We start from the raw sequence: 21,953 nt of genomic DNA on the forward strand, positions 1-21,953 counted from the left end.
AAGGGGGATACCTAGTCAGTTGTACAACAATGCCTTCAACTGAAATGTGTCTTCCACATTTAACCCAACCCCTCTGAATCAGAGAGGTGGGGGGGGCTGCCTTTAATCGACATCCACGTCTTTGGCGCCCGGCGAACAGTGGGTTAACTGCCTTGCTCAGGGGTAGGACGACAGATTTTTACCATGTCAGCACTGGGATTCGATCCAGCAACCTTTTGGTTACTGGCCAAACGCTCTAACCACTAGGTTACCTGCCACCTAAGAACACAGTAAAAGTAATATAGAAAAAAATTGTTATTTCATTTGTGATTGGGGTATATTGACCAAATTATCAGGACATTTTTGGATGTCAACCCTCCAATATGCAATCAAAAGTTACGCCCTCGTCTCTAAAGCAATACAGGCACATAGCCAGTGCCAATGGCTCCACGGAAACAGCAGAAGAACGGAACCTTTTAATCATGATGCATTATGCATGTTTATTTCACGCAACAGACTAGAACAAACAATCGACTGTATAAATATGATATTGTGTGTGAGAGAGGCTGCAGAAGAGACATTCAAGCAGAGCTAAATAAAAAGAGCCCTTTCCGATAGCATGGCGAAGGATTTCTAAGAAATGACAGTGAATGCAGACAAGACATGACACATTAAAATGGAGTTWAAAAAATAACTGTTATAACCGGTTAGGTAACGGTGGACACAGAGGGCCTTTATTACAGAGCTAAGGGATGAGACAGAACATTGACAGAGAGAAGGAGAGGTGATCTCTCTTTAACACTGTAGGAGGGAACCAGGGAAGGAGACAGTGCCCTGATATGAAAGACAGGATCCAATTTCCCACTACTGCATCCATCCATCCTTCACCTCACTCCYTCGTTTCACATTACCAATGAGAGGAAGAAATGACATATTTACTTTCCCTGTGATTGTGAAAAAACGCAGGGAGCGAGACCACAAAACACACATAGACAAAAGATGACCATTAGGCCATTTTAATGTCAGATAACGATCTGTGATAGGAGAAGACAATGATGCAGGTACCTGGTTACTGGTCCAGAGGYGATGGAGGAGAATAATGTGGAACACAAAATGTACAAAGCAAATAGAGGACTTCAAACAGCCRGGTTACCAAGGACTTTGGATGTGTGGGACAGAGAGAAGCAGAGGCAGGCAGGGGACACACAGCTTGGTGCATCAGCAGCTGCAGCCATGCTGGGGGATTGCTACACAGACGGTGATGGGAATACAACACTCATACTGGGAAGTTGCTCTGTACAAACACGGTTCCCACAAGCTGCAAAACATGGGGTGTCCAGWGTGCACRTTACACATATTAACACTGGCCAKCTGCTGGATGCAGGAGGTGTGTTGATCTGGTGTTTGAGACAGTTTTTTTGTAAGCAGATGTAATTCTGTAAGTCACAGGGCTCTCCGACCCTTTTCCTGGAGAGCTACCCTCCTCTTATACGTTTTCACTCCAACCCCAGTTGTAACTAACCTGATTCAGCTGATCAACCAGCTAATTATTAGAATCAGGTGCGCTAGATTAGGGTTGGAGTGAACAGGAAAAGGGTTGGAGAGCCCTGGTGTAAGTTACGCAATCAGTTTTGTAATGTTCAGTAGATGCCACTAGTTTCTAATATACCTTCTCTGCATGCACCTCTTCCAGACATGTTCAAACACCTTATGGCCATTGGTGAAGTGAACGTTCATGTATCTGGTAGTTTCTAGTGTGTGTCTATACCCTTTTTGGTCATTTTTATGGTCTAGTTAAACATTCCTTGCAACCATCCATCCCTTCCAGTCAAAACCCCAAACAATGACTGAAGGCATACTAGTATATATTTGGTAGTTTCTAGTGTGTGGTTATACCATTTTTGGTAGTTTTTAGGGTCTAGTTATACCTTCCCTGCACCCAAATATCCCTTCCAGACAGAACCCCAGACCATGACTCATGGCAGTGCTGCTGTTCCATCAATGTTTATTAAGGGTTTGCATAGCAACAAGTCTGACTGTGTGTGACTATCTAGAAGAAAAACAAACGCACACCTTGTCACGCCCTGACCGTAGAGAGCTTTTTATGTTTCTATTTTGTTTTGGTCAGGGTGTGATTTGGGTGGGCATTCTATGTTTTTTTTCTATGATTTGTATTTCTGTGTGTTTGGCCGGGTGTGGTTCTCAATCAGAGGAAGCTGTCTATCGTTGTCTCTGATTGAGAACCATACTTAGGTTGCCTTTTCCCACCTGTCTGTGTGGGTAGTTGTCTGTGTAGTTGCATGTCAGCACTCTGTTATTTATAGCTTCACGTTCGTTTAGTTGTTTTTGTTAGTTTGTTAATTCGTTTATTAAAAAAGAATGTATTCACATCACGCTGCGCCTTGGTCTCCTCACTACGACGAACGTGACACACCTATTAGGCGAGGTGCTGTCTAGCGGAGTGGAAAACKTGAAAATAAAGGAGAGCCGCACACTCTAGGAGCTCAGATGCAAAAATGTAATGYCCAACGTTTCGACAGACAAGCTGTCTTCATCAGGGTGACTGTGTGTGACTACCTGGTCCTATCGTAACCCAGTTAACTAAATAACAAGCAGACTTAATAATTACATACTATTATTCAAATAATAACATCAATCAAGCAATCAATCTTGCAAGTGTGCTCAAGAGCGTCTGGGAGAGTCTTCATTGGTCAGATTTCTTGGTCTGATTGTAAACAGACTGGTTAATAAATGGTCTGGTATACTTSTTTCGGCGGCGTAACTGTGTTGGAGCAAATCAGTGAGCAGCTGCTGTTACGGTCATTGTCACTGAAATCACACCTGTCCTTATATCCCACCCACGTCAGAAGTTCAGAACGACTCAGTGAATACAATGGCAATGTCAACTCCCCCCAGGGACACAGTGCTGCACCACAGGGGAACTACAGCTCTGTAAATGGTCAATTTTAAATGTACATTTTCTCCTCCCTTTCTCTCYCCCTCCCTATCTTTCACTCTCTCTTCCAGRGTGAGCCTGAATTGGCCACAGTAAAGGTTTCTCCATCCATAACTTGAGATGAAAAAGCAAAACCATCTGTCTGACCACAGCCTCACATTGATCTATTTATATGACTTTCCCCAACCCTTTAATCAGTGGCCGCTTCACACAGGTCCATTTAAAACCTCAATGAGTAAGTGTGCTTCTCATCGATCCTAGGATAGTTATGCTAAATACAGTGGCTTGCAAAAGTATTCACCCCCCTTGGTATTTTTCCTATTTTGTTGCCTTACAACCTGGAATTAAAATAGATTTTTGGGGRGTTTGTATCATTTGATTTACACATCATGCCTACCACTTTGAAGATGCAAAATATTTTTTATTGTGAAACAAAYGAGAAATAAGAGAAAAAAACAGAACACTTGAGCKTGCATAACTATTCACCCCCCCCAAAGTTAATACTTTGTAGAGCCACCTTTTGCAGCAATTACAGCTGCAAGCCTCTYGGGGTATGTCTCTATAAGCTTGGCACATCTAGCCACTGGGGTTTTTGCCCATTCTTCAAGGCAAAACTGCTCCAGCTCCTTCAAGTTAGATGGGTTCCGCTGGTGTACAGCAATCTTTAAAATCATACCACAGATTCTCAATTGGATTGAGGTCTGGGCTTTGACTAGGCCATTCCAAGACATTTAAATGTTTYGACTTCAACCACTCGAGTGTTGCTTTAGCAGTATGCTTAGGKTCATTGTCCTGCTGGAAGGTGAACCTCCGTCCCAGTCTCAAATCTCTGGAAGACTGAAACAGGTTTCCCTCAAGAATTTCCACGTATTTAGCGCTATCCATCATTCCTTCAATTCTGACCAGTTTCCCAGTCCCTGCCGATGAAAAACATCCCCACAACATGCTGCCACCACYATGCTTCACTGTGGGGATGGTGTTCTCGGCGTGATGAGAGGTGTTGGGTTTGCGCCAGACATAGCATTTTCCTTGATGGCAAAAAAGCTCAATTTTAGTCTCATCTGACCAGAGTACCTCCTTCCATATGTTTGAGGAGTCTCCCACATGCCTTTTGACRAACACAAAACGTGTATGCTTATTTTTTTCTTTAAGCAATGGCTTTTTTCTGGCCACTCTTCTGTAAAGCCCAGCTCTGTGGAGTGTATGGCTTAAAGTGGTCCTATGGRCAGATACTCCAATCTCCWCTGTGGAGCTTTGCAGCTCCTTCAGGGTTATCTTTGGTCTGTTTTTGCCTCTGATTAATGCCCCCCTTGCCTGGTCCGTGAGTTTTGGTGTGCAGCCCTCTCTTGGCAGGTTTGTTGTGGTGCCATATTTTCTATTTTTTAATAATGGCTTTAAATGGTGCTCCTTGGGATGTTAAAAGTTTCTGATATTTTTTTAGAACCCAACCCTGACCTGTACTTCTCCACAACTTTGTCCCTGACCTGTTTGGAGAGCTCCTTGGTCTTCATGGTGCTGCTTGCTTGGTGGTGCCCCTTGCTTAGTGATGTTGCAGACTCTGGGGCCTTTCAGAACAGGTGTAAATATACTGAGATCATGTAACATATCATGTGACACTTAGATTGCACACAGATGGACTTTATTTAACTAATTATGTGACTTCTGAAGGTAATTGGTTGCACCAGATCTTAATTAGGGGCTGCACCAGATCTTAATTAGGGGCTGAAAGGGGGTGAATACATATGCACACACCACTTTCCTGTTTATTTTTCCGATTTCTTTTAAACAAGTAATTTTTTTCATTTCAGTTCACCAATGTGGACTATTTTGTGAATGTCCATGACATGAAATCCAAATAAAAATCTATTTAAATTACAGGTTGTAATGCAACAAAATAGKAGAAACGCCAAGGGGGGTGAGTACTTTTGCAARGCACTGTATAAGCAACAACGGTCTCTGGTCAAAAGTAGTGCACTTAATAGGGGATACGGTGCTATTTAGAACATATACCTCAGTTATAATGTTGATGGTGTGTTAATCAACAACACAGAACACAAGACAGACAGACTGGTAATGAAACAACAGGTCAGGGAGTTATGGGATCAGATCTGTATTTACAGTTTCATTGAGATACATGGGACTCTGCCAACATAGCCATGCAGAAGAYATTATGGAATGATTGTCATTGGCTTTTGAGATAAAAATGTCAACTACACGACTAAATAGTGTGAAATATGAAAACTACAGCGCATTCCATTTAAAAGCTGAAAACCATTGATCCAGCCCTTGCATTGTTAAGACTTGCTATTAAAATACTGCAAGCAGGGATCAAAGTTTTTATAAAGAGAAGTAGAATATCTTGGAATTGGGCCAGGAGGAAGACTKTGTACTTGATCTTTGCCAGAAAGGCAAAAACACCTCCCTTCTCTCTAGCCCACCTCTCGTGCTCTGTGTAGCAGGCTGATGTGGTGTGTGGCCTGGTAGTCAGTCTGGTAGTCTCTGATCTGTAGGTATGATCCTTGGACAAACACAGTCCATCCTTCTTCTTTATTTGTGCTTGCAGCACTGTGCTCTCTGTCGATAGATATCCTCGGTGAAAGGTCTGCAAAAACCAGAGAAAAAACTCCACATAAACAGGGGAAGAGAGTATTACTGTTCCTCCACCGTACCAACCCGTGCCTGGAGCCCCGTGTGTGTCTGTAAAAGGTGTCCCTCATCCTGCATGCTATCCATTGATGTACAATTTTCTGCACCATTGAGCCTCCCTCTAAGGCCACGTCCTATACAGAAATTTGCCTCTCTCCCTCCCTACCGATGGACTGGCAACAGGTAGGTGGAGACTGGGGAGGGATATGTTTTGAGTGGGAAGGACAGGGACAGTAAACAGAGCTACCTATTATTTTCTAGTCTGTAAAGGAGTGGGAGGAGGTAGGACATGAAATATTGAGGGATGTTTGGGATGAGAATKGAGCTTACGTATGTTAACAATAACGCTTATTTAAATTCAATGTGAATCAACAATATCTGTGAACGCCTTGAGGGAATACAATGGCATAGAAATGTAATCTCATCCTAGTTCTGCAGTGCACTGGCACCCGACTGAAATAGAACACGGACTTGATTGACACACACTTAGTTTCATGTAGAGTGGTTGTGAATGCAGTATCAGGGAAATGCAATCTCAGCTTCTTCTGATGGATATCTTCTTCCCTGAGTCTCCTTGATGTTTGTTTTGATAGGTGAGTAAATGAGTATGTCTTTATGTGTCGATGACCGGTCTGGTGTGTCATCCAAAGACAGGCAGCTAACAATCACCTTTCTGTTGTCTATCATTGGGGTGTTGATGTCTCTTGCTCACACACACCCACAAGCTCCCCCAACCATACGCACACACACGCTCCCCCGACCGCACACACACGCTCTCATGAGGACTGCCACTGCAAAGGAAGACCCAGAGTTACCTCTGCTGCAGAGGATAAGTTCATTAGAGTTACCAGCCTCATAAATTGCATCCAAAATGAATAAATGGTTAACAGAATTCAAATAACAGACACATCTCAACATCAACTGTTCAGAGGAGACTGCGTGAATCAGGCCTTCATGGTCAAATTCCTGCAAAGGAACCACTGCTAAAGGACACCAATAAGAAGAAGAGATTTGCTTGCGCCAAGAAACACGAGCAATGGACATTAGAGCGGTGGAAATCTGTCCTTTGGCTCCAACCGCTGTGTCTTTGTGAGACGCAGAGTAGGTGAACGGATGATCTCTGCATGTGTGATTCCCACCGTGAAGCATGGAGGAGGAGGTGTGAGGGTGCTTTGCTGGTGACACTGTCTGTGATTTATTTAGAATTCAAGGCACACTTAACCAGCATGGCTACCACAGCATTCTGCAGAGATACGCCATCCCATCTGGTTTGCRCTTAGTGGAACTATCATTTGTCTTTCAACAGGACAATGACCCAACACACATCCAGGCAGCGTAAGGGCTATTTGACAAAGAAGGAGAGTTATGGAGTGCTGCAACAGATGACCTGGCCTCCACAATCCCCCGACCTCAACCCAATTGAGATGGTTTGGGATGAGTTGGACWGCAGAGTGAAGAAAAAGCAGCCAACAAGTGTGCAGCATATGTGGGAACTCCTTCAAGGATGTTGGAAAAGCATTCCAGGTGAAGCTGGTTGAGAGAATGCCAAGAGTGTGCAAAGCAGTCATCAAGGCAAAGGGTGGCTACTTTGAAGAATATAAAATATATTTTGATTAACACTTTTTTGGTTACAACATGATGTAGTATTTCATAGTTTTGATGTCTTCACTATTATTCCACAATGTAGAAAATAGTCAAAATAAAGAAAAACCCTTGAATGAGTAGGTGTGTCCAAACTTTTGACTGGTATTGTACTAAACTAAAATATAAACGCAACATATAAAGTGTTGGTCCCATGTTTCATGAGGTGAAATAAAACATACCAAAGGACCAAAGGACCTCCACATCCGCCTTCTTTTTATTTATTTAGCCTTTATGTAACTAAGCAAGACAGTTAAGAACAAATTCTTATTTACAATTTCGGCCTACCCTGGCCAAACCCTCCCATAACCCGGACGAAGCTGGGCCAATTGTGCGCCGCCCTATGGGACTCCTGATCACGGCCGGTTGTGATACAGCCCCGGATCGAACCAGGGTCTGTAGTGACGCTTCTAGCACTGAGATGCAGTGCCTTTGATCGCTGACCCACTCGGGAGCCCTGCCGGATCAGAGACTTGTCCCAAAGCCATTCCTGCATTGTCTTTGCTGTTTGCTTAGGGTTGTTGCAAACTCCTAGTCGGCTGTCATGTGCCTTTTACTGAGGAGTGGCTTCCGTCTGGCCACTCTACCAGAAAAGGCCAGAAKGGTGGAGTGCTGCAGAGATGGTTGCCCTTCCCCAGATCTGTGCCTCGACACAATCCTGTCCCAGAGTGCTGACATGCACTGTAAACTGTTGGACCTTATTTAGGCAGGTGTGTGCCTTCTGGAACGTTCTTCCATCTCTGACACTCTCCATCCAAGCTTGTAGTGTCATACCCAAGAAGACTCAAGGCTGTAATCGCTGCCAAAGTACTGAGTAAACGGTCTGAATACTTGTGATATTTTTGCTTTGTCATGAGGGTATTGTGTGTAGATTGACGTGGGAAAAAAACWACTTAATCCATTTTGGAATAAGGCTGTAACGTAACAAAATGTGGAAAGGGTCAAGGGGTTTAAATACTTTCCGAAAGTACATACATACAGTGTATGTATGTGGACACCCATTCAAATGAGTGGATTCRGCTATTTCAGCCACAACYGTTGCTGACAGGTGTATGAATGAAATCGAATACACAGCCATGCAATCCCCATAGACAAAACATTGGCAGTAGAATGGCCTTACTGAAGAGCTCAGTGACTTTCGATGAGGCACCGTCATAGGATGCCACCTTWCCAACAAGTCAGTTTGTCAAATTTCTGCCTTGCTAGAGCTGCCCTGGTCAAYTGTAAGTGCTGTTATTGGGAAGTGGAAACATCTAGGAGCAACAACGGCTCAGCCGCGAAGATGTAGGCCACACAAGCTCACAGAACSGGACCGCCAAGTGCTGAAKCGCRTAGCCCATCCTCTTTCTATTCTGGTTAGAGCCCGTTTGCTCTGTTCTGTGAAGGGAGTAGTGCACAGCATTGTACGAAATCTTCAGTTTCTTGGCAATTTCTCGCATGGAATAGCCTTCATTTCTCAGAACAAAGTTCTTTGTTTCTGGCCATTTTGAGCCTGTAATCGAATCCACAAATGCTGATGCTCCAGATACTCAACTAGTCTAAAGAAGGCCAGTTTTATTGCTTCTTTAATCAGAACAACAGTTTTCAGCTGAGCTAACATAACTGCAAAAGGGGTTTCTAATGATCAATTAGCCTTTTAAAATGATAAACTTGTATTAGCTAACACAACGTGCCATTGGAACACAGGAGTGATGGTTGCTGATAATGTGCCTCTGTACGCCTGTGTAGATATTCCATTAAAAAAAGTTTAAAAAAAATAACACATCTGCCGTTTCTCGCTACAATAGTCAATTACAACATTAACAATGTCTCCACTGTACTTTTTATCAATTTGATGTTATTTTAATGAACCCAAAAAATTGCTTTTCTTTCAAAAACAAGAACATTTCTAAGGAAGCCCAAACTTTTRAACGGTAGTGTATATATATAAAAATTACCCATCCACCTCTTTGGAGGATAAAAATAAACATTTAAATTGTTTTGGTTTTTTGTCAAATCGCATATTACCTACAGATTCTGAACCTGTCTGCTCACTCCCTCTCTCACTAATATAACGTTTAAGAACGCATGCGGGGGAGTTTGATAAGAGACAGGAAGACAAAACGTTTCTCTTTATCCTCACTCAATCCTTTCACGTGTGCAGCACGAGGGAGTGTGGATTTGTATGGGCTTGATGTGCCTCAGCACTGAGACAGATGTTGGTCTGCTAACAGTAAGAACTGTTATAGAAACACTTCTGTCACTTGTAACTAAACTGTGACTGTAAAGTTAAACTTCTGTCATTGTAAGCACCGAGGGCAAACCCCATAGGGAGGGGTATCACATAAATCACATTGATCTGATGCAACACATGCTAAGAAACAACCAAACTTAACAAGGCCAAGGCCAATCAAGGAGATCAACATGTAACTTTATTTATGTCAATTTTAGTCATTTAGCACAGTGGCTMTCAACTGGTTTTGCCTCGGGACCCAAATTGAACCAGGTTGTTTCAGTCGCAAAAACAAATTGACAAAATACATGGAAAATATTTTTTTATGCTATGTTGATAGTAAATGTAGCAATTATAYGACAAGAGAACGACACCCCCAGCTCTTTCATTGTCAATAATACAATTTTGCTCATATTTTTGATGAAGAATGTTAAACTCACTGGCTTGAGACCACAAAATCAACCAAAATAGTGCTGCTAATAGCTCTATATTGAAAATACTGTGATTGAAGAAACATTTTTCTGATATTAAAGTATAAAACAATGTAAGTTCATTGTCATTTCTACTCACTTTCGACCTGGCTTAACATTCAGACTGGAGAATTTTTTCACCAGATTTTTTTTATAATCATTTGTTACTCAAGACACCGGCGACCCATTAAAAAAATGTGGGTTGTGACTCACCACTTGAGAATAGCTGATTTAGCAGATGCTCTTATCCAGAGCGACATACAGGAGCAATTAGGGTTAAGTGCCTTGCGCAAGGGCACATCGACAGATTTTTCAACTAGTCAGCTCGGGAATTTGAACCAGAGACCTTTCGGTTAATGGCCCGACACTCTTAACTAGGCTACCTGCTGCCCTGTACGTGTCAGTCCATTTAACTGGATGTGATCTGATAGTGTCTGCATTGACGCAGCCTGCTTGTTCAGCGCCTCTCAAGGCTACGAACCCTGTTCGTAGCCTTGAGACAGAAGAGTGAGACAGAAGAGTGTGATAAGATAGCCACAGTGAACAGACAGAAAACAAGAGAGATACTTACCCCTCAAAGATGATGGCCACTTTGTATGAAATGGCTACCACTGCTGTCAGCACCAACCCCACCGGACTGGCATTCCTGGAGGAGGGAGAGGAGCATTATAATATATTCACAATATGTACATTTATTCATAAAGTAAATATGTTATTCCACTGGCAAATKACACAATCTGATTATGTAGATCAGGGGTGGGGAACGTCCGGCCTCCGGGCTGTATACGGCCTACGAGACCGTTTGATCAGGCCCCCGAGCCAATTCATACATWAAAAAAAAAWATATTAAAAAATCTGTTTTTCCACAAAAATAAAATGTTTAAAAAATCCACCACACACCTCCCCCAAAGCTTTGGCGGTACCAGACAGCTCGTCATCATCGAGCACCTGTAGATCATAAAAATGGCTACAGTAAAGAAAAGAAAAGTAGATGAGGAGTGTCACGCTTTCCAAGACAAATGGACAAATKAATATTTTTTGGTCGAAGTGAAAGGCAAACATGTATGCCTAGTTTGTGGGGATGTACTTGCAGTAGTGAAAAAGGCGAATTTGGAGCGTCATTACAGCTCGAAACATGCTAAACTGAATGAGCTGCAAGGACAACTTAGTGTGGATAAAGTCATTGCTCTTCAGTGGGGCGTGGGTGCCCAACAAGCCGCATTTACAAAACCTCATTTGGATGAGGAAAATGTTATGCAAGCAAGTTTTGTGGTGAGCGAGCTTATCGCAAAGAAACTGAAGCATCATTCGGAAGGAAAAAACACTGAAGGACTCCGCAAGAAATTTCTTTGGCATGTGATGCAACGACTGACATAACAAAAACCACCCAATTTGCAATTTTTGTGCGTGGGATTACCGCTGAGTTTGACACATGGGAGGAATTGCTGTCTTTGGAAGCCATGCATGGCACCACCAGAGGTGCGGACTTGTTTGAGAGACTTGTCTCGGCTATGAGCAAATTTGAGCTACGGTTTGAAAAATGATGTGGCCTTACTACAGATGGAGCGCCAGCCATGGTTGGCTCGAAAAAGGGGTTAACCTCATTAGTGAAAAAAGACATGAGTCGTCTCAGTCTTGATCCAAGTGTATGCAACTGCATCATACATCAAGAAAATCTGTGTGTACAGTCCCTGAAGGCGAACAATGTAATGGCAACTGTAGTGTCGACCATTCATTTTATCAAAAGCAAAGGCTGAACAACCGCCARTTTAAGGAGCTATTGAGTGATCTTGAATYGGAGTATGGTGATCTAATTTACCACTGTGAGGTGCGATGGTTGAGCCGTGGAAACATACTCGTGCGGTTTTACGGACTGATCTCTTCATGGAGATGAAGGGGAAACCTGTAGTGGAACTGAGTGATGACAAGTGGATGTGTGATTTGGCCTTCATGGTGGACATGACTTGAACGTCAAGCTTCAAGGGCCGAACCAGCTTCTCAGCGATCTGCTGTCAAATGTGAAATCKTTCGAAGCGAAATTAAAGCTGTGGCAAGTCCAACTAGAAAGGGGTAACACAGTGCATTTTCATACTCCGCAAGGACAAGAGCCTGAGATGACGTGGGAATATGCCGGTGAGTATGGAAAGCTCGCCAAGGCATTTTGTGAGCGATTTAAGGATGTGAAAAGTAAACAACTGGAGTTGAACATATTTGCAACCCCGTTTAACGTSGAACCAGCGGATGTGCCGGATGGCCTACAACACGAAGTCATTGAGCTGCAAAGCAATAACGAGCTCAAAGCAAGGTACAACAACCTCCCTCTCCTTGAGTTCTACAAAATGTAATGTTAGCGCTGAGCAGTTTCCTGTTCTGAGGAGACATGCACTTAAATTTGCATCTGTGTTCGGGACAACCAAACTGACTCTTGCAAAGACTYGATTCCGCTCAAGACTAACTGACACAAACCTGGAAAACCAGCTGCGAGTAGCGTCGTCTTCTCTGCCAGCTGACATCAAACGCCTCGTCAAAGACAAGCAGTTTCAGCCATCGCATTAGAGGTGAGCTTGAACAAGTAATCATAACAACAACATTATTTACAATACTAATATTTATTTTAATTGGATTTGCACTTTTCTAAATACTCAAGGACACAAGAAACGTCATAAAAGTCACATTTAAACTATAAAACCAATGTCAGTGATTAAAGTCACATTAAAACATGAACAAAGCAGAAAATAGCASATTTTAATAATAAGGCCCCTGAATTAATTTATAAATATCCAAATGGCCCTTGATAGCAAAAAGGTTCCCCACCACTGATGTAGATGATACTTTCATGATACTAGCTGATTATATAAAGTGTTTTTAAAGGGGGAGTGTGAATGTATGAGGTTGTGGGATCATTGGGATGACAAACAACAGGAGATGATCAGGCTGGATTCAAGCCATGTGTTTTGTAATCGGATGTCAATTTCAGGCGCCTGTGTTATCGGCAATTATAGTAATTATAGAGGATATGGACAAAGCTGAAAGAAGTTGTAACGAGCTGGACAACAAGAGAAGGAGAGAGAGAGTTACTAGGGCTTACATATCCTCTATTTTAAGATATCTTTCAACCTGGTTTGGGGAACAACTGAAGACTATTTMTTTTCTGCACAAGCGATTACTAAGGGAGCAAATGACCACTCTGCTTTCAGATGGAGTCTGGCCACGCTTCATGTGGACTCAATTAGGCACTAATCACACACATATTGAGCAGCGGTAGCATTTACAGTGAGGGATGAGATATGAGAGGCTTTTGGGAACGAAATGGAAGGCGCGCACACACACACACACTTGCTGCCTAACTTCTCTTGACCTGGCTGAAGTTCTGCTGGGGGGTAAACGAAACATGGGCATTGTTGGTCAAAGTGCCCTTTTCCATTGAATTTCATTCAGAGACAACTGAATGACAATTGTAAGACAAAGCGTCACCTTGAGTAATCCAGCCTAACCAAAACAGCTGTCATCATTTATCAAGTGTTATGCTTCTGTGCAAAGTCTGTACTCATTATTTTGCAGTGGGTTTAAAACGTTGGAACAAAGGTGAAATAAAGGTGAAGTTAAAGGGATACTTTTTTCAATGAGGCCCTTTACCTACTTCCCCAGTGTCAGATGAACTAGTGGATACCATTAGCATTAGTGTGTCCAGTATGAAGGCAGTTTCGCAAGTCAACGCTAACTGGCGTTAGCGCAAATGACTGGAAGTCTATGGGTATCTGCACGCTAGTGGATACCCATAGACCTCCAGTCATCGCGCTAATGCTAGTTAGCATTGGCTCGAGAAACTACCTCTTCAAGGAAAGTGCAAACAAGGACTTGTTGTTGTTGGACTTTTCTGTTACCATCTGGTGCAAACATATAATAAATAAATACCTTATTCAGCACCAGAACCAGAAGTGAGCCACATTCATTATACAGATCAAATAAATATCTATCTATTCTACGCAGCTGACAAAACCCACTCGATAATATGGGTCACTAGCTATATTTTGACATCCCCATTGCCCTACATCCCACACTGTCTTACTGTTCAACGTCACATGAGCCGTGAATTGGCCGTGCAGAGCCAGACATGTAAAGTACTGTAACTAGAGCTTTTCACTGACTCAGAGCAGCAGCATGTGTCAGACTCACCCAGTCTGGACGTGACTGAATGCCACACAACATGGTCTGCATATTAGTATGAGCTGTTTGTCGGGCCTCTACTACAGACTGTGGCTACATGTCAAATTACATTCCCTATGGTGTACTACTTTTAGACTATAGCMTTATGTGACTTTGGTCAATTTTATAGAGAGTAATGTGTAGTGGTTTGGTGCTCTAAGATCTGTATAAAATCTTTAGAAAACTTTTTCCTACTGTTGTCATTCCATTCGGCTAAAACACATATAGATCTGGGGTGCATAGAGTACCAAAGTACGAGTCATAATACCCATAAAACCTAGTAGTCAAACAAGGAAATGGTTCCAATTATTTYCCCACCATTCATTTATCCCRTASGGGATTTTAGAAACACTTAAAATAAGGGCTGTGTTTCATGTAGGCTTACATTTGTTTGACGTTTTGATAACCGTGAAAATTCTCTCTARGAAAAKGTGACTTATCAATATATTCACCTGTATTTACCCCCCAAACATGAAATGCTAATTAGCTGCTAATGTGGCTATCATAAAGAACTACAAATGCCATTATGATCTGGACGAGACTGCCAAATCGAGGCAAAGGTGAGAATCTCTAGATTCTAATTAATAAATTGGCAAAATTTCATTAAATTGACAATTCTGTGAACTGTCTTGTGCAAGTTTTAACTTAACATAATACCTGTTAGCAAAGGTGTCAGCAAGAGATGATGTGCAGAAGCTTGCAGGGATTTGTAGTCTTGCATGATGTCTACTTTGATGCTAATGATCATTTTCTGATCTGAGAGTAAATAGTGGCGAATATATTGATAGACGTCACCTTGTCCGAGAGAGATTTACATGGTTATCAAAACATCGCCAGGGTAAGCTTTATATTAAGTGTTTCTAAAATTCCCCATGGGAAAAATGAACAGTGGAAAAATTATTATATATATATATATATATATATAGACACACACACACACAGGTCACTTTAATAATGTTTACGTGCAGTTGAAGTCGGAAGTTTACATACACTTAGGTTGGAGTCATTAAAACTTGTTTTTCAACCATTCCACAAATTTCTTGTTAACAAACTATAGTTTTGGCAAGTTGGTTAGGACATCTACGTTGTGCATGACACAAGTAATTTTTCCAACAATTGTTTACAGACAGATTATTTCACTTATAATTGTCACGGCCGTCGAATGAAGTAGACCAAAGCGCAGCGTGGTGAGGGTACATATTCCTATTTATTAGAAATGACGCCGACAAAAACAATAAACAATACAAAACAACCGTGAAGCTTAAGGGCTATGTGCCACAAACAAAGTTAACTTCCCACAAAGAAAGGAGGAAAAAGGGCTACCTAAGTATGGTTCCCAATCAGAGACAACGATAGACAGCTGTCCCTGATTGAGAACCATACCAGGCCAAAACATAGAATGCCCACCCCAAATCACACCCTGACTAAACCAAATAGAGACATAAAAAGGCTCTCTAAGATCAGGGCGTGACAATAATTCACTGTATCACAATTCCAGTGGGTCAGAAGTTTACATACACTAAGTTGACTGTGCCTTTAAACAGCTTGGAAAATCCCAGAAAAKGATGTCATGGCTTTAGCTTCTGATAGGCTAATTGACATAATTTGAGACAATCGAAGGTGTACCTGTGAATATATTTCAAGGCCTACCTTCAAACGCAGTGCCTCTTTGCTTGACATCATGGGAAAATCTAAAGAAATCAGCCAAGACATCAGAAATAGAACTGTAGACCTCCACAAGTCTGGTTCATCCTTGGGAGCAATTTCCAAACCCCTGAAGGTACCAGGTTAATCTGTACAAACAATAGTACACAAGTATAAACACCATGGGACCACGCAGCCGTCATACCGCTCAGGAAGGAGACGCGTTCTGTCTCCAAGTACTCCTCCTCGTACTTTGGTGCGAAAAGTGCAAATCAATCCCAGAACAACAGCAAAGGACCGTGTGAAGATACTGGAGGAAACCGGTACAAACGTATCTATATCCACAGTAAAACAAGTCCTATATCGACATAACCTGAAAGGCCTCTCAGCAAGGAAGAAGCCACTGCTCCAAAACAGCCATAAAAAAAGCCAGACTATGGTTTGCAACTGCACATGGGGACAAAGATCATACTTTTTGGAGAAATGTCCTCTGGCCTGATGAATCAGCAATAGAACCTTTTGGGCATAATGGCCATCGTTATGTTTGGAGGAAAAAGGGGGATGCTTGCAAGCCGAAAAACACCATCCCAACCGTTGAAGCACGGGGGTGGCAGTATCATGTTGTGGGGGTGCTTTGCTGCAGGAGGGWCTGGTGCACTTCACAAAATAAATGGCATCATGAGGATGGAATATTATGTTGATATACTGAAGCAACATCTCAAGACATCAGTCAGGAAGTTAAAGCTTGATCACAAATGGGTCTTCCAAATGGACAATGACCCCAAGCATACTTCCAAAGTTGTGGCAAAATGGCTTAAGGACAACAAAGTCAAGGTATTGGAGTGGCCATCACAAAGCCCTCAATCCTATAGAAAATTTGTGGGCAGAACTGAAAAAGCGTAAGCGAGCAAGGAGGCCTACAAACCTGATTCAGTTACACCAGCTCTGTCAGGAGGAATGGGCCAAAATTCACCCAACTTATTGTGGGAAGCTTGTAGAAGGCTACCTGAAACGTTTGACCCAAGTTAAACAATTTAAAGGCTATGCTATCAAATACTAATTGAGTGTATGTAAACTTCTGACCCACTGGGAATGTGATGAAGGAAATAAAAGCTGAAATAAATCATTCTCTCTACTATTATTCTGACATTTCACATTCTTAAAATAAATGATCCTAACTGACCTAAGACAGGGAATTTTTACTATGATTAAATGTCAGGAATTGTGAAAAACTGAGTTTAAATGTATTTGGCTAAGGTGTATGTAAACTTCCGACTTCAACTGTATATACTGTATTCTAGTCAAGGCCATCCTATTCAACTAGTGCTGTACATATACTATTCTATCCATGTATTCTTCAGATATACTATCTAGTATATGCACAGAAATAGTTGAATAGGATGGCCTTGACTAGAATACAGTATATACCCATTTTCATATGCCAAACAGTATTTAACATTAAAATGACCAGTGTTCCATGTCTATGTACATAGGGCAGCAGCCTCTAAGGTGCAGGGATCAGTAACCAGGTGGTAGCCGGATAGTGACAGTGACCAAGTTCAGGGCAGCGTAGTGGGTGGAGACCGGCTAGTGGCAGTCTGGACGGCCTTGAGAAGAAAGCTGTTTTTCAGTCTCTCGGTCCCAGCTTTAAAGCACCTGTACTGACCTCACGTTCTGGGTGATAGCGGGGTAAACAGGCTGTGGCTCGGGTGGTTGAGGTCCTTGATGATCTTCTTGGCCTTCCTGTGACACCGGGTGCTGTAGATGTCCTGAAGGACAGGTAGTGTGCTCCCAGTGATGTGTTGGGCTGACCGCACCACCCTCTCAATGGTGCATCTGTAAAAGTTTGTGAGGGTCTTAGGGGCCAAGACAATTTCTTCAGCCTCCCGAGGTTGAAGAGGCGCTGTTGTGCCTTCTTTGCCACACTGTCTGTGTGGGTGGACCCTTTCAGATTGTCAGTGATGTGTACGCAGAGGGACTTGAAGCTTTTCACCTTCTCCACTGCGGTCCCATCGATGTGGATAGGGGCATGCTCCCTCTGCTGTCTCCTAAAGTCCACGAACAGCCCCTTCATTTCGTTGAGGGAGAGTATTTTCCTGGCACCACTCTACCAGGGCTCTCACCTCCTCCCTGTAGGCTGTCTCGTCGTTGTTGGTAATCAGGCCTACCACTGTTGTGTCGTCTGCAAACTTGAYGATTGAGTTGGAGGCGTGCATGGCCACGGAGTCATGGGTAAACAGGGAGTACAGGAGGGGGCTGAGCACGTACCCTTGAGGGGCCCCTGTGTTGAGGAACAGCGTAGTGGAAGTGTTATTGCCTACCTTCACCACTTGGGGCGGCCCGTCAGGAAGTTCAGGACCCAGTTTCACAGGGCAGGATTCAGACCCAGGGCCCCGAGCTTAATGATGAGCTTGGAGGTTACTATGGTGTTGAAGGCTGAGCTGTCATCAATGAACAGCATTCTTACATAGGTATTCCTCTTGTCCAGATGGGATAGGGCAGTGTGCAGTCGATTGCATCACCCGTGGATCTATTGGGGCGGTATGCAAATTGCAGTGGGTCTAGGGTGTCGGGTAAGGTGGAGGTGATATGGTCCTTAATTAGCCTCTCAAAGCCCTCCATGATGAAAGAAGTAGGTGCTACTGGGCGATAGACATTAAGTTCAGTTACCTTCACTTTCTTGGGTGCAGGAACAATGGTGGACATCGTGAAGCAATTCAATTCGCCTCAATGTTTTGCTACGTTGCGTGTCGGTTTGTACTGAACAACACGTTTCCCCGAAACAGTGCGCACCCTTMTTCAATAGCCTTTGGGGGTCACAATTTGAAATCAATCTTCCTATTGCTTTTGGACCCTTTTCCCCAATCTCCGCCCAGAGAAATATGACATTTGTGATGTCAGGTAAAAAAAGGTAATCCTTTATCTCTCGTGTAACTTTGGAGTTATCGCTGGGAGGACATGACAATAGACATTCTCATTCCCACCTATAGGAAAAAGGGATTCGTTTTTGTCCTCCATTTTCAAAGTTGTATCTCTAGGCTATGTGTTACATATACTGTACATATACAGTGTGTGGGTTGGATAACAAACAACGTACAGTATTCTTTCCATTATGAAAGGATACATTATCATTGCTTTAGACGGTAAAGGAGGACCTGGCCTGGAATGGCTGCCAGGCCGGCAGACGCAACCAGGCCGGTAGATGTAACCATGAAGGTAGATGCAACCAGGCCAGCAGATGTAACCAGGCCGGTTCTCACCCAAGGGAGGATCCCTCCTCTGCATTTCATTGAGTTCCATTCATCTTTATATCTCATGTTATTTGATTACCTTTCTTAATTGGAGCAGTGGGATCAATGTTAATTTGATTCCTGCTGTCCTGTTCTGGGCCAGGAGAGAGGTGGATGACAGAGAGGAGGAGACAAAATAAGAGGGAGAAAAGATGAGAGTGAATGAAAGTCGGTGGGTAGATGAGGAGGAGGTTTGGATACTTGGGTCAAGGTGACCACGACACACCTGAAGGACACTCTTTGTCTGATGACGTGACCAAGCCACCCACCTTTGGAATACAACAAACGTGTACGCATATCCCCACATGCTCAGAAACTGCAAATGAATGAGAACACCCACAGACACTCACACAGAGGTAAATTCAGAATAACTGTATGAGAACAGTGACTACCTGGGAATTGCTGTGGTCCTCTGTTTTGCTTCACAACCTACTGAAGTTACCCATTGTGTAAAAACATCCTGAACTTATTGTGCCAAAATGACAAAGATTATAGACTCAAAATTCAGCACAAGAGCTAATCTAACAAACACCTTTGCACATGTATTATCACTACAGAAAAGCGAGTGCAAACACTGAACCCCCCCCCCCCCCCCCCACACACACACACAACTCCCCCACACACACATAATGGCCGTCACCTAGGGAAAGTGTCATCTCAAATTGAACAGCAGAAAGTAGGTCAATGAGATTCCGTCGAGGGAACAGCGCGACAGGTTGTCGGTGTTGTCGCTGCAGACCAGATCGCTGGGTGGGTGACTCATGCTAACGCTCTGCTCAATACGGACCTTTTACCATTCTGTTCAATACGTGTCCATCCGCCATGCAGGCAGGGTGGAAGGCCTCAGTCAGGGACAGCTGGCTAGAACAGCAACGTCATGGCCCCAGGATGACCACAGGAGAGAGAGGAGCGGATAGGAAGGAGGAGAAGGTAACAGAGGGATTGAGACTTGAATAGAAGGGCAAACCTGGGGGATTTGAGACCAACATAAAACTAGATGACAATGCTGGGGGATTTAAGACCAAAATAAAAACCTACATTTAGGGGATTTGAAACCAAATAAAACCTAGATGACATGCTGGGGGATTAGACCAAAATAAACCTAGATGACATGCTGGGGATTTAAGACCAAAATAAAACCTAGATGACATGCTGGGGGATTTAAGACCAAAATAAAACCTAGATGACATGCTGGGGGATTTAAGACCAAAATAAAACCTAGATGACATGCTGGGGGATTTAAGACCAAAATAAAACTAGATGACATGCTGGGGGATTTAAGAAAAAAATAAAACCTACATTTAGGGGATTTGAAACCAAAATAAAACCTAGATGACATGCTGGGGGATTGAGACCAAAATAAAACTAGATGACATGCTGGGGGATTTAAAAAAAAATAAAAACCTACATTTAGGGGATTTAAGACCAAAATAAAAAAGCAAATGACATGCTACTGGATTAAGGACCAAAATAAAACCTAGATGATATGGCTATCGGGATTTGAGACCAAAATAAAACGATATGCTGGGGGATTTAAGACTAAACTAAATCATATACATTTTTATTTGTCATACATAAACAACAGGTGTAGTAAACTAATAGTGAAATACTTAGTTTACGGGTCTTCCCAACAATGCAGAGACAAAAAAAGAGAGAAAAAAAAAACAACAAGGAAGAAATACACAATGAGTAACGATTGGCTATATACACAGAGTACCAGTACCGAGTCGATGTCCAGGGGTACAAGGGTATTTGTGTTTAGATATGTATGTATACTGTAGGTAGGGGTAAAGTGACTAGGCAACATGAGAGATAATAAACARTAGCAGCAGCGTATGTGATGAGTCAAAAGAGTGCAAAAAAGGTCAATAGTCTGGGTAGCTGTTGGTTAACAATTTAACTTACTATTTAGCAGTCTTATGTCTTGGGGGTAGAAGCTGTTCAGGGTCCTGTGTGCAATAATGGTGCAATAGTAATGTTTAACATGATTTTTGAATGATTTCCTATCTCTGTACCCCACACATACAATTATCTGTAAGGTCCCTCAGTCGAGCAGTGAATTTCAAACACAGATTCAACCACAAAGACCAGGGAGGTTTTCCAATGCCAGTACTTGCAAAGAAGGGCACCTATTGGGACGTGGGTAAAACAAAAAGCAGACATTTAATATCCCATGAAAAATTAGTAATTACCATTTGGATGGTGTATCAATACACCCAGTCACTACAAAGATACAGGCGTCCTTCCTAACTCAGTAGCTGGAGATGAAGGAAATCGCTCAGGGATTTAATCATGAGGCCAACGGTGACTTTAAAACAGTTATATAGAGTTGAATGGCTGTGATAGGAGAAAACTGAAGATAGATCAACAACAACATTGTAGTTACTCCACAATACTAACCTAATTGACAGAGTGAAAAGAAGGAAGCCTGTACAGAATACAAATATTCCAAAACATGCATCCTGTTTGCAACAAGGTACTAAAGTAATACTGCAAAAAATGTGGCAAAGCAATTCACTTTTTGTCCTGAATACAAAGTGTTGTTTGGGATAAATCCAATACAAGTGGTACAATACTGAGTACCACTCTCCATATTTTCAAGCATAGTGCTGGCTGCATCATGTTATGGATATGCTTGTAATCATTAAGGACTTGGGAATTTTTCAGGATAAAAAAGAAACGGAATGGAACTAAGCACAGGCAAAATCCTAGAGTAAGACCTGGTTCAGTCTGCTTTCCACCAGACACTGGCAGGGGAATTCACCTTTCAGCAGGACAATAACCTAAAACACAAGGCCAAATCTACACTGGAGTTGCTTACCATGTAGACAGTAAATGTTACTGAGTGGCCGAGCTACAGTTTTGACTTAAATCTACTTGAAAATCTATGGCAAGACGTGAAGATGGTT

General features: G+C 42.6%; 1 protein-coding gene across 8 annotated transcripts in view; it reads right to left on the reverse strand.

Annotated features, from left to right (window-relative positions):
* Positions 1-5,029: 5,029 nt before the first annotated feature.
* Positions 5,030-21,953, reverse strand: part of pemt (phosphatidylethanolamine N-methyltransferase) — a 105,223-nt gene continuing 88,299 nt past the window's right edge. For 4 of the 8 annotated variants that reach the window (XM_024007973.2, XM_024007969.2, XM_024007974.2 and 1 more), the window contains exons 6-9: positions 12,371-12,467; positions 10,805-10,852; positions 10,476-10,550; positions 5,030-5,537 (exon numbers count right to left, since the gene is read on the reverse strand). In XM_024007973.2, the coding sequence (XP_023863741.1) occupies positions 10,479-10,550; positions 10,805-10,852; positions 12,371-12,467 (217 nt within the window). In that variant the 3' untranslated portion in view covers positions 5,030-5,537; positions 10,476-10,478. The remainder of the gene's footprint in view (positions 5,538-10,475; positions 10,551-10,804; positions 10,853-12,370; positions 12,468-21,953) is intronic. The other 4 variants (XM_070448271.1, XM_024007975.2, XM_024007972.2 and 1 more) reach the window with 3 other exon arrangements.

This window comes from Salvelinus sp. IW2-2015, linkage group LG18, assembly GCF_002910315.2.
Source record: "Salvelinus sp. IW2-2015 linkage group LG18, ASM291031v2, whole genome shotgun sequence".
NCBI lineage: Eukaryota > Metazoa > Chordata > Actinopteri > Salmoniformes > Salmonidae > Salvelinus > Salvelinus sp. IW2-2015.